This window comes from Mustela nigripes, chromosome 12 (genome assembly GCF_022355385.1).
Source record: "Mustela nigripes isolate SB6536 chromosome 12, MUSNIG.SB6536, whole genome shotgun sequence".
Classification (NCBI taxonomy): Eukaryota; Metazoa; Chordata; class Mammalia; order Carnivora; family Mustelidae; genus Mustela; species Mustela nigripes.
In genome coordinates, this window is record NC_081568.1 from 59380446 (window position 1) to 59396029 (window position 15584).

Genomic DNA, 15584 nt, shown 5'->3' on the forward strand with positions numbered 1-15584 from the left:
AGGGTCTGTCCGCCTTCCCTTTGCTCTAGAAACGTGAGGGTAATGCAGAAGGAAGGGGTATTGACTTCACAGCAGAGAGATCACTGAGGACAGGCATGGGTTGGGGAGTATCTATGAAAGGAGTGACAGACACTTTCCCCACCAGGAGAAAGTTTACGCGCTTGGAGAAAAATGCGATGGAGAAAAATGACCCAAACCACCTAAAAAGGCTGAGAGTCACCTCTGGCATGCCTATTGCCTCTTGCCCTTCCCGGAACACACCAGCTTGGCACTGGCTTGAATTCCTCTAGGAGTTCAGTTGGTTTTGCCATCTGAGGCACTGGGCACGGTGACAAGTTATCTCAGCTCCGCAGTGAGCATCACACCAGAGTATGGAAATACTCAGCGCCCCACTTCGCGCCCTATGCAAACGCCCCACTGTCTCCTGCCCGCCCATTAGCCACCCAGGATCCTGCCAGCCCCTCTGGGCACTGATGTAATTACCAATAAGAGGATGAATATTTAAAGGGACTCTTATTTAACCGGTAAATGCTTCCTCTCAGAACTCCCTCCATCACTGTGTCTGGATGGATTCTAGAAGGAATGTTCTGACTTAGACCCAGAGCTGCCTGAGGTTTGGCCTTGTGAATCATCATGTGACCATCCTCCCCTCTTTCTTGGTATGGGGCCTTAAAGGTGGAGGCGACCAGTCATTCTGGCCTAGCTGGGAATATTAAGGTCAGCTCCCTATTCTGCAGGGGGCCAGACCTGACAGGACCCTCACTTGTGGGGGAAGGGGAAGAGTCACAAAAAAAGGGACTGGGCTCCCATGATGGATTACCCCTTTACTATTATTGACCCCCCACCTCATTGCCACAGATGGATAGTTTCTCCCTAGAGCCAACCCTACCGACCCTTGATCTCAGACTCCTGGCCTCCAGAGTGGTGACAGATGAGATCCCTGCTGTCTTAAGCCCCATAGGACAGCTGATTTGTTACAGCGACCATGGGAAACTGACACCAAGCAGAGAGGACAGGGACGAGTTGGAAATGACTCCCAGTTTTATAGCCCAGGTGTCCTAGAGGCTGATGATGTGGTTTGTTGAGCTACAGAATGTCAGAGAAACCATCTGGGCTATTTGCAAAGAGCAGGACCTAGGGACATAGGTCAGGTGTATAGGTCAGGTGTACGGTGGTGAGAAAGCAGGTGAACAGAGACATCCAGAACCCATTGTATCTAGGAATTGGGACCCCAGCCCCAATCTCTGCACTTTGGGGGGGCTGTTTCCTGCTTTCAGTGACCCTGGGAGGCAGACAGGGAAGCAGCCTTGACATATTAGAGGGCTCTCTGGTGGTCGGGGGGGGGGGCACCTGGAGCCCACAGCTGTGGCCTTTGGGGTCCAGCTTCAACTGATTCTGCTCTTTCCATGATTACAAAATAAAGGAGTCCCCGTGGTGGTCCAGGACCAAGTCCAGTTGTAAGTGTAGAATGCTGTCAGGGCAGGAGAAGGCAACAATGGGCAGGACGTGTCAATGGGCAACAATGGGTTAGCAGTTGGGGACACAGAGGGAGAAGAGGAGGCTTCAAGGACCAACTTGGTCTCTTCCCACCTCTTGCCTGGGAGAAGCTGCAGCAGCTCACCCCTGCTTCCTGCCAGTCCTGCGCCAAATTGTGGTCCCTCCAGCCCACTGCTAGGCCCTGCAAACCCACTGATGCAGTTGAGTGCAGAGGACATTGGACCCCAACGCGAGCTGCCCTGACCTCCATGCAAATGAGCCTGAAGACTTCCAGCCAATGGTGCTGATGAATTCCCATCAGCCCTTAGGCCTCATTTTCCCATATTTGCAGCAGGGAGAAGACACAGGGTCCCACTGAGATCATGGAGCTGCCAGGACCCTAGAGAAAGGCAAATCCCTCTCTAAGGACCCACTTCTGCAGAAGGGAATTTTTTCCTGAGACTTAGAGGAAAAATAAAATCTGATTTAATTCTTAGGAAATTGTCTTTTTACCCACCTGTGTAAGCCTGTATTTAAATGCTAATATGTTTGGCCTGTTGGGAGGCCGCATTTAATATTTTTTTCCTGAGCGGTAACAAAAAATCATTTATTTATGAGAATTCTAGAGTCCCCACCTCACTCCTGAGTTCCTCATCTTCGTTTGTGCCTACCAGCTGGATGCGGTTCTCCCCAAGGCATATGAAATCTGTAACCATCTCCCTCCCCAGATCAGATACATTTCCTGGTTTTGTTTCCAAAACTGCTTTTGACGCCCTCCTGTTCCCCAGACTTCCCCCAATCAGTCACCAGCCCCAATGACTCAACCCTCTCCATTGAGGCCAAATCACCAAATCTGACAGAGCCCCCACTTTCTCATCTGTAAAATTGGTGTAGAAAGTGATACTGACTTCAGGCGTTTGTTATAAGATCCAGGTAATCCAAGCACAACCCCCAGCACAGCATCTGATAACAGACCTACAAGTCATGATGATTATTTTTATAACAACCATGACCCCCATGGAACCTGTCCTCTTCATCTTCCTGGTTATTCTATCGTGGGCCGTTCCGTGAGCTCTGCTGATTAGAAAACACTGACCGGTCACTATTTGTTTCAAGTATTTGCGTGCTCTGAGGATCTTTACTTTAAACACTTGTCTGCTTATTTATAGTCTGAATACACTTATCCCATTCCACCTCTAAAATGCAATTTCCACTAGGGAAGGCATGCCATCTTATTTACTGGTGTATCCCCAATACCCAGCACAAGGTGGGATTCTACAGCTTTGGAAGGGAAGACACCTGGCCTGGCTGGTTATTAAAGTACAAGCCCCCAGCTTCAAGGGCTCCCTTCTCTGCCCTTGCTTGGTGCTGCTGGGTTGGGACTCTGTAAGCCACATTTCTGCTTTGCCCGCAGCCCTAAGATCGGCTCTGCCAGTAGGGGGCCAGGGAGGAGTGGCCCATCTTCCCTCCCGGCAGCTTCCTGCTCCCACGTGTACCCCTAGTGCAACTAGCAAGGGCATCAGGTTCCGATGACAGCGGTTGGTTAGTTTCCGATACATAGTTTTCAAACTCCCAGAGTCAACCTGAATATTCTCCTTCAGAGACACCAGCACCAGCCAGCCAGCACCCTGTCCTCGGAGGACCGGGTCTCAGACTCAGGGAGCCCCTCCTCCACGCTCCTAGGTTCTGAGAATCCCAGTCCTCTCCTTGTCTGCCCCCTGCCCAGCGCTAGAGCTGGCCCCTGCTTCCTACAGATACCACGTCTGTGGTTCCTCAGCATCCCCTTCTCCTCGTGGTTCCTCCATACGCATATAACAAGTCTTTATATGAAAGTCTTACTGTCGAAAGAGCCGGTGTGGCTGTGTCTCCTGGCCACAGCGAGGCTGCATCCGTGCCTAGCCATCCCCGCCTCCACTCCGACCCCCACCCCCACAGCCATGGCCACAGAAGAAATTCCTTCCAAGGACGTTGGTCTCAACTCACTCCATGGTGCGTCCAAGGATGGGGGTTTATGATTATGATAGCTGCTTGTTTCTTTCAAATCAAGGCAAAATATATCTCGCTCAAACTGCCAGTTGCTTTCATCTGGAGGCCTGGTGAGATACGAAATAAATATCCATGAAATTTAGAGCCAAATGTCAAATGGCCTTAGGCTCCAGTTCTGCCACAGCTGTGTGGCTATCACCAAATCCCTTTCCCTCTCTGGTCCTGTTTCCTCACCTGTAGAAGGGGTAGCATAATAATACTTGCCTCGTAGGGTTGTGAGGATTACGTATGTGAAGGGAAGTCCTTGGAGCCGTTGCCTACACATAGAAGGCTCTCAGCAAATCTCGCTGTCAATGTCACCAGCCTTTCAACCTTCTAAAGGACAACATGTCTGTCCTCTCTTCGCCTTGCTCTCAGAGAAGTCAGCACACTCTTGTGGGCATAGACGACATCTGGAGCCCCCATCTGCTTCTCCTCCTGCCCCACCCCCCAGAAGTACCATGTGAAGATTCTTACGAACCGTATCAGGCGGAGTGATAACGCAGCCTTCCCAAGTTCCTTTGGCTAAGGCACATCTGTGACAGGGAGGCTGACTAATGACAGACCTGCGGATGAGCTAATTTCCCTGGTGCCACCTGAATGCTCCATTACTGTGTGTCCCTTCCTAGTCCTTATTTGCAGAATAGCATGTTCCTTGAGCAGAGAATGATTTTTCTCCCATACTCTTCTGGTATGAATTTAACATTGACACAACTGGCCTTCCCTTCCTGGGAATGTTCTTGGCACAGTACGCACCTTGCCCACATTTCTGGAGGTTTTGCTGTGTGATATTTTGGGGGCTTCTATCCCTCTCTGGGCCTGAGTCATTTCTCTAACACAGAGAGTTCAAGTTCTTGATCCTTGCTGGGATCGGAGGAGAGTCTGAAATGCTTCGTATTTGAGTTACGACGAAGGGAGATTAAAAATGGAAGCCTGGCCCCAGGATCATAATCACAATGGTTTACCAGCACAGCCTTGACTTTTATGGGGTGGTGTTAGGATCCAGGGGCAGGAGTGGTGACACTAAACAGTGACAGCAATTGGACAGTGATATTGACCTTTGCATTCACAGAGTGACCTATGCCAGGCACTATATTTAGCATACCAATTTCATCGAGGCCGCCCCTGATGAGGTAAAGATTCTTATTCCCATTTTGCAGAAGGAAAAGCTGAGGGTCTGCAGCAGCTGCTAGATTGCAGACCTGAGCATCTCAGGCCTCTCTTCAGCCTTTGCACTTGCTGTTCCATCAGTTGGAACAGGTTTTACCCCCACACAGCTGTGTGGCTGGTTCAGGTCTCCCTTAAATATCATTTAATGGGAACAAGTTTTCCTCTGTGACTCTAACTGTAGGAGCTCCCATCCCTGTCCACCCACTTAGCTCTCTCTTTCTTCAAAGCACAGTCCTGTATGTAGACCCATTGTCGATCTGTCCTTCCACAACAGGAATGTGACCCCAGTAAGCCCAGGTACTTTGTTTTGTTCGCCACTGTCTGCTCAGAGCCTGGAGCAGAGGCCCAGATAGTCTGTCTTCCACATTTGTATGCACAGAGTAAATAAGCAGGTGGTTGAATGCCTGGGGCAGAGGGCCATACTCTAAACCATTACCTGACTTGCCTGGAGCGGGGACGGAACACTCATTCTTGGGATGTGACAGCTCCCCCAGACCACAGTACTCTGTCTCCTTCTCCTCTGCTTCAAATGACAGGACTCCAGATTCCGGAGCTAGAGCCCAGATGCAAGTACCCCCCTGGACTTTCCTTGTCATCCTGAAACAGATGCTGCCCACAGTCTTCTGGGAGCCCCTCCTCCTGCAGTTTCCTGGCCAGGTCTGAGGCAGAAGGCAAAGTTCTGGACCAGCGAATGCCACTGAAGTCACAGCTATTGTTTCTTCTGGCTTCTCGATCTTCCGGGTCCGTGCCACGTGTAGGACGGAAGAGACAGGCAGCGGGGTCCAGCTGAGAGTTCTGTCCTGTGGTGTCCAAAGGGCAGCACTGTCCATGGCAAATGGTCAGGTGGCTGGCACCGCCTCCCTCAGTCTTTCTCTCAACTCTCTCCTTCTCCTTGGCTCCTGGTGGGGCTGCTCCTTGCTCCTTGCCCATCAGGCATGTTCCACGGTCAAGTACTTTCCTTCCCTTTCTTCACATCTACTGCCCTGTGTCTCCATCCCATGAAGATGGAGCAAGGTGAACAAAGTTCACTGGACACACGGATTCTTGACCAGGGCTTGGTGCCTGATGGTGAATGTACTCTACCGTAAGGTCGAGAAGGCACTGACCCTGTGTGTCTAGTTTGCCTGGCCCAGGGTTTTCTACATCTTAGGAGCTTGGTAAATATTCACATGAATACACGAACCAAAGACCAAATGCCATTAACATTACCAGACACTATGTGCCTTTTAACTGGAACTTTCAATCCCTTAAGAAAAAAAGAGAGTGAATAATTGGGCGATTCAAGCTCTAAGACATCAAGCACAATGGGATACTTTCCGTCAGGACTCCTCTCTCTGTATACGTTGTGAGTCATGCTGGTGAGTCAGGCTACTCTGTGCTTGTGGGCTGTCTCCGAAGTCTAGTCTTAGAGCTGAAATTTGATGGTGACCCCTCCACCCCCATCCCCGAAGGGCTGGGATTCACTGAGATCACTGAGATTCAAGATTCACTTCCATATGACTCATGGAACGTGGGGAAGACACCGGGCGTGGAGCATGAATTCCATTTATCTGGCATTTTGTCAATGGGTAGCCCATTCTCTGGCTCATAAGCAATCTGTTCTTCTCAAACATCCCAGAGAAACATCAACCAGGGAGGCAAGAAAGGAAAAGAAAGACTTTCCAAGGGTTTGGCTTAGTTCAGCTGACAGGGGTTTCCATACCTGTTGTTTGTGTGGCCACAGCGCATCATGGTGATGCTGACGGCCCTCGGAGGAACTTTTGAATCACCAAGGAACAGTGTGGATGTCATGGGGAAAGTTCATGCCCTGTGTAGGGAGTGGGATGAGATGTCTGCTGAGGTCCCTTCCTACCTACACAGTCTGTGGTACTGAATGGCAACCACATATTTTAATTAAGCCTATTTGCATAGCAGACTTTTTATTTGCATATGCATTTCATATTTGCATACCGCCTTGCAGGTTTACTTCTGGGAGTATTGTACTGTAATCAGATTGAATTCTCTTCTGGCATTTTTGAGGAATACTTTCATCAAGGAAAGCGACTAATCGCACTCCTAGCCCGATGAGAGTGCACGGACTCTTGGCCAACTTTGAGTCGGAGTGCCTGAAGTTGGAGGTGGTTGGAGGCACTGCCCTTCCCAGCCACAGAGGCAGGCAGCTCCTGCTGCTGGTGCCCGGTGGTGGGGGGGGGGGCGGGGGGCTGCACAGGCCAGCTCCCCCGGGGGCTCCTACTCAGCCCAATTTCGTGACGGAAACCAGGCCGCCGGGCTTCTGCCTACAAACTTTCCACTAGTGCTGAGCGGCGGCTTTTGGCTCTGTGGGGAGTTCTCCCACATCCCGATCAGGGCAGGGAGAATTGATCTATTAGATTAACCAGGAAGGAAAGAGCGGGAGAGTGAGCAGGAGGCTGCTGAGCGGAGTGTTTTTGCGTAGCAGTCCCTCCCTTCTGACTCGAGTATTAATTGCTACATTACCACTGCCATGTAAGAAAGACAGTCAGCAAAGCCTGGGAGAACGCCAGCTCCTCCCTCCCTGCTCTGCTCAGCCTCACTCCTCCTTGGTTCCCTCGGAGCGCCCTGTGCCCTGGCAGGACGTCCCTGTCCCAGCCCCAGCGTCCTGAGGTCCTTCCGTGGTGAGGACTTGAGTGGACAGCAGGAGGGGGTGGAGGGAGGGAGGGAGGAAGGGAGCAAACATCGTGCCCTGCAGGCTTTCTGGATGCAGAAGCCGGACTCACTGCAGAGGCAGCTGTGCTGTTCCCGGAGCTTCTGGGGGACCATCGCCTCTCAGGGTTTGCCTAGGCAGGCTCCAAGTTCCAGGGCCACGCAAGGTGGGCGCTTTTCCTTCTGGGCGCTGACAGCAGAGCCTACCTTCCCTCCACCATCATGAGTGGCTGCTCCAAAAGATGCAAGCTTGGGTTCGTGAAATTTGCCCAGACCATCTTTAAGCTCATCACTGGGACCCTCAGCAAAGGTAGGGAGCCTGGCCTTGACCCTCGTTTTCTGTCTTAATGTGGTCTGGCTAGCCACGGTGGCAAGCGCCTTAGGGTGGCATCTGTGGGTGTTCCGGTGTGCCGGGGTCTCAGAGGACAGCAGGGGGGACTAGCGTGGCTGGGAGTTGGGGTTGCTGACAACCTAGGTCCTGGCTCTGGGTGGGTGGGCACCACGCCAGGGAGCTCAGCTGGCCATAATTGCCTGGAACTTTGGAAATGGATTTGGTGGTGTGTGGCTGATTGGCTACAGGCGGGCAGAGGGACAGAACCCTTCTCGGAGCAGTGGAGGCTGCTTAGCGTGACCAGAGTTTCAAGAAGTTATCCAGGGAGTGTTGTGTCTTGTTGATAAAAGAAAGATTTGATGCGGTGGGCTGTGAGTAATTCTGCAGAACCGAGCTGCTAGAGGAGGCCAGCAGGAGGTGGCGGAGGGGCCGGAGTCCGCCATGCACGGGTGAACGCCGGATTCATGTCAGCTCCGGGGGCCAATACGCCAAAGACTTTCTCTTGCCAGGTTCCAGGGTCCTGCATTTCTGGGGCTTTCGTCCTCATTCTGCTCCCTGGGACCCCTGCTCCTCTGCGGATTCTGCCTTTGTCTATGTCTGTCTCCTCTGCTCCTCCAAGAACTGGGGCAGCAGAGGGCCAGTAGGTTCAACTTCCCAGGCAGCAGGAAGGGTTGTTGCGAACCAGACCTAGGACTGCGTGCACACAAGTCAGCCCCAGGACGTGGAGGGGAGGTTGACTTCTTGGGGCCGTTCCTGTCTCCAGAACCAATTCCCCCCCCCCCCCCCCAACGCATTACACTGTGCCAGGGAGGGCGAGGCCCTCAGGGAGACTCTGGCAAAGTTTTTGGAGATAAAATTTGAAGAGAGAGTAGCAGCATGATGTGGTTTCACTGGCTGAAGAAAAGTCTTTAAATATTCATGCCCTCTTTCGGGAGGAAAGAGTCTTTGGGGGAGATGCATTGGAAGCAGCAGGCCTAGTGTTCAGGGAAGGAGGGAGGGCCACAAAACCTTGACTAGCATTTTTTTAAGTGACAAGGAGGGAAGATAAAGGCTGCGTGTGGCCAGCTGGGATGACGCGGCCCAGGTGTTCCCTGCGCTGGAGATCCAGCCTGGAGCAAACCGAACTGCAAATGTCAGGGGGAGGGGTGCTGAGTTCTGCCTAGCTCCTTCCTCGGCCCCATCATCACCCCGGATCTGCCTCCACATTTCTCAAATAGGGTGCTGTGCCTCCAGGATGCCCAGGGAGACCAACAGCCCAAGGCTGAGGGTCAGGCTGCGGGCAGGTTTCCTGGGGCCCACGTGGGATGGACAGAGGTGAGGAGCTGAGAGCCAGGACTGGAGGATGCCCCAGAGTTCTCCCCACGATTCAATCCCTCCAAACAGGATTCTTTCTCCATGTCACGGATTCCAGGATCTCAGGGAATGAGGGGTGAGGGGTAGCACCCCATCTCAGCCTTTGCTTCCCAGAGGATTAGCAGAAAGAGCTTTGGCCCACACTTGGGAAGCTGAGATCTCAACTCTGGCTTTGCTCCCTGTGCAGGCCTCAGCCTCTCTGAGCCTTAGTTTCTTCATCTGTGAAATGGGTCCATTACTTGCACCCTGTTTACCTTCCAGTGTGGTTGCAAGGATCCAGGGAAGCTGAGACACAGGATCCCTCTATGGACTGCATTGCAGTGACCGGATGTGAGGGGGCTGTCAGGGACTGAGAGGGGCATGGGTCTGGAGAGGGTGGCCTAGGCCATGCCATCTGCAAGAGCAGAGTCAAAGTCCTTCAGTGTAGCTGGCTGCAGGTGGATCTGTGCTCTCCAGGCAGCTCCAGATGGGGAGACATCACAGCAACAGAGTTAAGTATGAGCAAATGAATCAGTCAGGGGGAGAGAGAACGTGCAGAGAGCGGTGTGTGTGTGTGTGTGTGTGTGTGTGTGTGTGTGTAACAGAGAGTGGCTAGGTGGCTATTTGAATAAATGAACAGGAAGATACCGTCTTTTGCATATTTGCCTACAACCATTGGCTGAAGATTTATTTACTGAGCACCTACCCTGCGCCGCACTAATTGCTGGACACTGGGCACGTGGAGAATATGACACAAGTCCTCCAGTAGGACATGCACACCCTGGTGAGGTACAGGCTGAAAACCAGACACAAGGCAGCGTGCAGAGATGGAGGCAGGCCTGGGGGCCAGAGCCAGAGGTTCGTCTGAAAGTGGCATTAGCTGAGATGAGGAGGAGGGTAGGACTGGGCAGGTGGAAGCAGGGGGAGCAGCATCCGAGTGTCAGTGTCCATGGAGAAGCCAGACAGCAGGCCAGGACGGCCCCCTCCCTCCACTCAGAGTCCCAGAGACTAAGACCCATGGGACACAGAAAAGGCTCCACAGGGACCAGCACTGGGAACCTGGTGGCCACCTGGCTTTTCTCCGACCCGCATCCGTATTGAGATTCCTATAGCCAGGGCTCAGGGAGGAGGCCCACGGTGGGCACCAGGGCAGGATCGAGTCTCTCCACTCTGCAGGGAGCACCGAGTGTTTACACAGCCCTGGCTCTGTGCCAGGCACGCGCTGGGGAACTGGTGTTCTGGCCAACCCAGGTGTTTGTTAAATATTTGTTAAATAAATGACCACGGGAGCAGGGCCAGGACTGGAGCAGGGGAGCAAAGCAGGTCTTTCTTATGCATAGGCCAGCCCTGGTGACTAGATTATATCCTTCACCGACACATTGCAGTAGTTTAATGATCACTGGGTATAATTGTGACTTCACTTACTCATAACTCATTGCACAGGGGCCTCGAATTGCAATAATCCAACCATTAAACGGATTTTTCTTTGTCGCTTTCCGAATTGAGGAATGTAAAGATTCTACAGGACCAGGCACCTCCTACTTGTTACTCGGACAACTCGCTATTTCTTCCCTGCCTTGGGAATACCCGGAGGACCGGGAGAGCCCAAGTCCCCCCTCCCTGTCCTTCCATGCCCGGACCACGGCCACGTCCCCGCTATTGTAGCCGTCCCCTCTCGCCTATGCTGCAGGTGGCTCAGACTTGGCTCACCAATGCCCTTTTCAGAGATGAACTGACCAAGTTCTCCTGCTCACACAACTCCTTGACCTTGAGCTTTTCCTCTATAGCTCTGATCACAATCTGTAATCTATGTTTCTTTTAAAAATGTTTGCTAAAGGGTATCTTCCCCACCCCACTTGAGGTCTCTAAGGGCAGAGATCACATGGGCTTTTCCTTGTCACTATGGCCAGAGACACCTGGCCAGTGCCAGGCCTGGAGTGGATGCTTTGCCGATAGTATAAAGTTACTGAAGTAGCCCCTTGGGGCACAGACGTCCATCCGCCAGGGGTCCTCAGAGGACGTGTAGAGTGTGGATTTCCAGGACGCACTGTGTAAGGTGTCCCAGAGGTGCTTGGTAAACGCTCTCTGAACTCCGTCCACTGCAAGGCCTGATCTGTGACCAGAGAGTGAGCCTCCCACCAGACAGGTGGCTCAGAACCATGCCTGAGCATTCTCGGTGTCTCCGGAAGGGCATGTAATCATCCCCCAAGGAGGTGGAGTGGGGGAGATCTGGCACGCCCATCCCTGCTCCTTCAGCTTGACTCTGACTTGTTCTACGTCCTGAATTTCTTCAAAACTTAAAGAACGAGTTTCTCTTGCTTTAAAACAAAACAAAACAAAACAAATTTGTCAACCACTTATGCATTGGGAAGGACAGGGAGTTGCCAGACTAGGGCATCCTCGGGTCCATTGCACACAGGCCAGGAAGTTTCCTGCAGGGTCCCTCACCTCTCTGGCCTCAGTTACCGAATCTAGAAATGGGGATCACAACGCCCTCCTTATAGGATTAAACAAGAGTGTGGCTCTAAAGCTCTGGAAATACTAAATTCCCAGGAAGTGTTCACTGATGGGATTGCAGTTATCAGCTGATCCCCAGCACTGCGAGCACCTCAGGGCTGGCGCTCCACCTCACTAACCCTGGTTTCTTCCCAGCTGGCACAGACTCTGAGAGTGGTCGATCTAGAATATTCTACTCCCCTCTCTAGAACTTGCTTTCCTAAGGTCCCACCTAGTGCTGAGATCGCCCTCCGAGCCCTTTCCCATTCCCAGTTCCCTTATTAGGAGTAAAGAGCATGACTCCCAGAGCCAGGCCTTCTCTGGCTTTTTAACTTACTTAGCAGCCCAGCTCCTGGCTTAGACGGTTGGTTAACCCCAGGGTCTGGGAACCTGCCTGGTTCTCTTCCTACACAGCCAGCTCCCCAGCCACTTCCCAGAGACCCTGGGACCGTGGGTGGGAACCCAAGTGGTGCAAGCCCCACTCTGGGTGGGGAGGTTTCAACCCATCTCCTTCCGCACTTTGCGAACCCATCTGTCACCCCAGACACAGATGGCAAAGCCAAAGCCAGCAGGAGGGAAGAATTCAATCCCAGAGAGCTTCCAGTTGTCCAGGCCACCCGCACAGCTGCAGGGTGGGGAGAGGGTGGAAGGGCTGACCTTGTAAGATTTATCTCAAGGACAATGCCCTGGAGCCCGAACTCCCCTCTCCCACCCTGGCCCGTGGTTTCTCTGTGTGCTTCAGACCTGTCACAGATATGCTGTTCCTCTTGCTTCCTTTTCTGGAGGAACTGACCTTGAACTTGGCTCTGCCTTCAGGCAGGCCCAGCTTGAGTCTCAGCTCTGTCATCTAACAGCTGTGTGAGCTTGGGTGAAGTACACACACACACACCACCACCACCCCAAGCCGAGGCTCATTCCTTTAATTGGAGGTAATAATAAACCCAGTGCAAACATTGGATTATAACTCAGTGAGGATGACAGGCGTGACAGACTGTGGCTAGTAGGGCTAGTGGTGAGTTCCTCCCTACCGAGCTGTGCCCTCGGCACCTCTCCTATCTTGGCCCAGTCCTGACCTTGGGAGGAGGGGTTGCAACCACCATTTTACCGGGTAAGGAAACTGACCAGGTGGTCCAGCTGGCAATAAGTGGCAGAGTAGGGATCGAAACCCAAGTCCTACTGGGGCCAGGATGAGGCACTGTCTCTCTTCTACTCCATGGGGCTAGAGAAGACACCTCTGAGGGGATTGGTCCCCACCTTGTCACTGGCAAAAGAGTGCCCCAGTTTCCCATGCAGTTTATGGGAAATGTATGGAAATGATTCCCATAATTTTGTAGGTGGGTTTGTCAAGAACCGTGATGCCAGCTGGGGTTTTTTACAGAAGCCACCGGTCTTACAAAGAGTTGGACAAATTCCTTAATGCGGCATGGCCTGGGTTAAGGAAGGAGCTTTATGGGGAACAGAACATTCTGCAGGCCAAGGTCAGCAAGACAACCACATACACGCTCTTCCAAAATCACTGCCACCCCTCAGATAGGTACGCTGGGCCCAAGATACCTGCCAGACATTGAATGGGCTTCAAGTCCATAAGGGACCCTCCCCACCACTCTCCCTTCTTACAGGGCAAATGTGAGGGGTCATCATGTCAGTGTGGAAATACACAACATTTTAGGCACCAGACACCTCGGAATTGAGAGACTGACTTTTTATTAGAATTCTCTGGGAAAGCAATAGCCTTGACCCTAGGAACCTTGGGGCCTATGAGATGTGACAGAGCCCTCTGCCAAAAGGAGGAGCCACTTGTTCCATGAGCAGCTCCGCTTGTGTGCACTTGCCCACCACCCTGAGTCCCAGCGAGCTCACTGCCCTGGCAGCATAGGCCAGCACTGGGTCATGCTAGGACAGCCCTACTCCCTGGTTGTGTCCAGGAAGCTCTGAGTGCTTGGCCTGGTCATAGGCAGAAAGTTAAGTCACTGAGGGTTCTGGTCTACTCTTGCCTCTCCAGTCGAAGCCAGCACCCGCTGGAGTGAGGACCAAGCTCACCTGGGCTCACCGCACACCCACTGGCCCTCATCCCAGCCTACCTGTCTCCCATCCTTGCCTCCCTATGCCACACACATCACTCCCCCACCCATTTCACTGGCCAGGTGCTCTCTGGGGTCTCCCATAGTCCCACTGCAGCCTCCTGCCACCTGCCATGGCTGTCCTTCTTTGGGGCCACTTGGCCCCTCTTCCATTCCAGTTTTCTAATGCTTTGCACGATTGGCCCCTCAACAGCAAACCTGCAGGGCCTGTCCACCATGGCTGACCAGTGTCCCCTTGGTGTCTATCTGCACCCCAACCAGGAAGGCAAGAGGAAGGACCTAGGCTCTGAGGATCCCACGGAAGGGCAGAGGGTTAGGGAGGAGAGAGGAAACAGAAGATGGGATAGCAGAGCTCCCCGGGGCCAACAGGAAGGAAAGGAGGTGAGGACCCCAGGGAAAGATATGAGAGAAGGTGTTACCCCCACCAGTGACCACCTTCCCCATATTCCTCACAGATCCCCAGTCTGGAGGCAGAAGAAAGCCTTTCTCCTATTGGGGTGAGGCCTTGGCAGGAAGGCCATCAGCACAAAGCTAACCTGGTCCTCTCTGGTTGAAGCCACTTTGGCGCCAAACCTGAGTTCGAATCCAAATCTTCACGGTTGCTCACTGAGCGGGCGGCTTCCTTCTCTGGGCCTCAGTTTCTACAACTCTAAAATGAGGGAGGTGCTGATGTTGAAGGTCCCACTCAGTTTTAGAGTTTTAACATCCGCTACCCATAATTGCAACACCCCTCACGGCAGCACCCTAAGCTCGGTGCGTGTGCGGGAGCACCAGAAGGTGCGGTACTCGAGTCGCCCTGCGTGTGGAGGAGAAATTTGGAGCTTCGGAGACGGAAGGGCCTGGCTCTGAGTCACACAGCGAGCAGGGGACAGAGCCAGAAGTGGAAGTCAGGCTGTCTGTCTCCACGTTCCAGCTTTGGCTCCCACATTTCACGCCCTCCATTCCTAACAAAACTCAGATCCTGGGTAGGAAAGCAAAGCCGACAAAGCCAGTTGGTCCGAGAGGAGAGGCAGGCTCTTTCAGAAATCACGGCGTCCAGCCCTCTGTTCTGACTCAAGCATCCCAATTCGGAGAATGCCCCTGAGACCCAAGGCCCCATCCACACCACAAACCCTTACCACAGGCCATCTTTTCCAGCCAAACAACAGAACATAGGGGAGAACTGGCTGGACAGCCCAGCCTGCAAGGACAGGAAAGAATGGAAACAGCACCGTTCCAGCCTTCCCTCCATAACGGCAGCCTGGCCGGCCTCCACTTCGTGCTGGAAGGAGGTGGGCTGGACACAGAGACAGAGAACTGGGAGGGAGATAGGAAGGGAGATGTGATTCTGATGCTTGTGTCTGCGAGGCTGGGGTTAGCCTACTCTAATTTTCTTTCTATAATCTTTTGATTAACCCTGGGCCAGTCTGGGTGGCATTTTTCAAACCATCTACACTTCGGCAGGCAGAGCCAAGCCCGGGCTTGGCGCTCACTATCTGCGAGCATCACTGGGAAGCGGCTGTCACTCAGAGCCTGGGACATGGGAGGCACCCTGGACGGGGAAGGCGCTGGCCTCCTTGTGCCAGTTAACCCTGTCCATGCCTCCCAAGCCCAGAGACAGCAGCCTGTGATTCCAGACTCAACAGGCACGTGCAAAGAAGATTTTTTGCCACGGTCCCTTGAGAGCTCTTTATTTGCTGGGGCTTTCTGAGGGTCCCTACATTCAGTCCAGCCTTTCCCCTGAAAGTCCCATACTCTCACTATTCCCACCTGAGGCTGGGAGAGGCGAATAACTTCCCAGGGTCACAGAGCCAAACGGGGACTCAAGTCTCCATGCAGTCCTAGAGGACTCGGTCGAATTCATCTCGGTCGAATCCCTTGGCGCCAACACCTCCCGGTATGGACAGAACAGTGCCACCTCCCCCAATTCATTTGTTGGAGCCCTCACCCCTATGTGCTTCTATTTGGAGATAGCACCTTAAAAAAGGTAATTAAGGTTAAATGAGCTCATAGGGTTGGGGCTGTGATCAGAT

The 15584-nt window shown here is 52.9% G+C and overlaps 1 protein-coding gene across 1 annotated transcript in view; it reads left to right on the plus strand.

The window, feature by feature from the left end:
• Nucleotides 1-7342: 7342 nt before the first annotated feature.
• The window catches only part of KCNIP1 (potassium voltage-gated channel interacting protein 1), a 339780-nt gene continuing 331538 nt past the window's right edge, over nt 7343-15584 (plus strand). Inside the window, exon 1 of the mRNA XM_059417343.1 lies at nt 7343-7642. Within this exon, the coding sequence (XP_059273326.1) occupies nt 7555-7642 (88 nt within the window). The 5' untranslated portion in view covers nt 7343-7554. The remainder of the gene's footprint in view (nt 7643-15584) is intronic.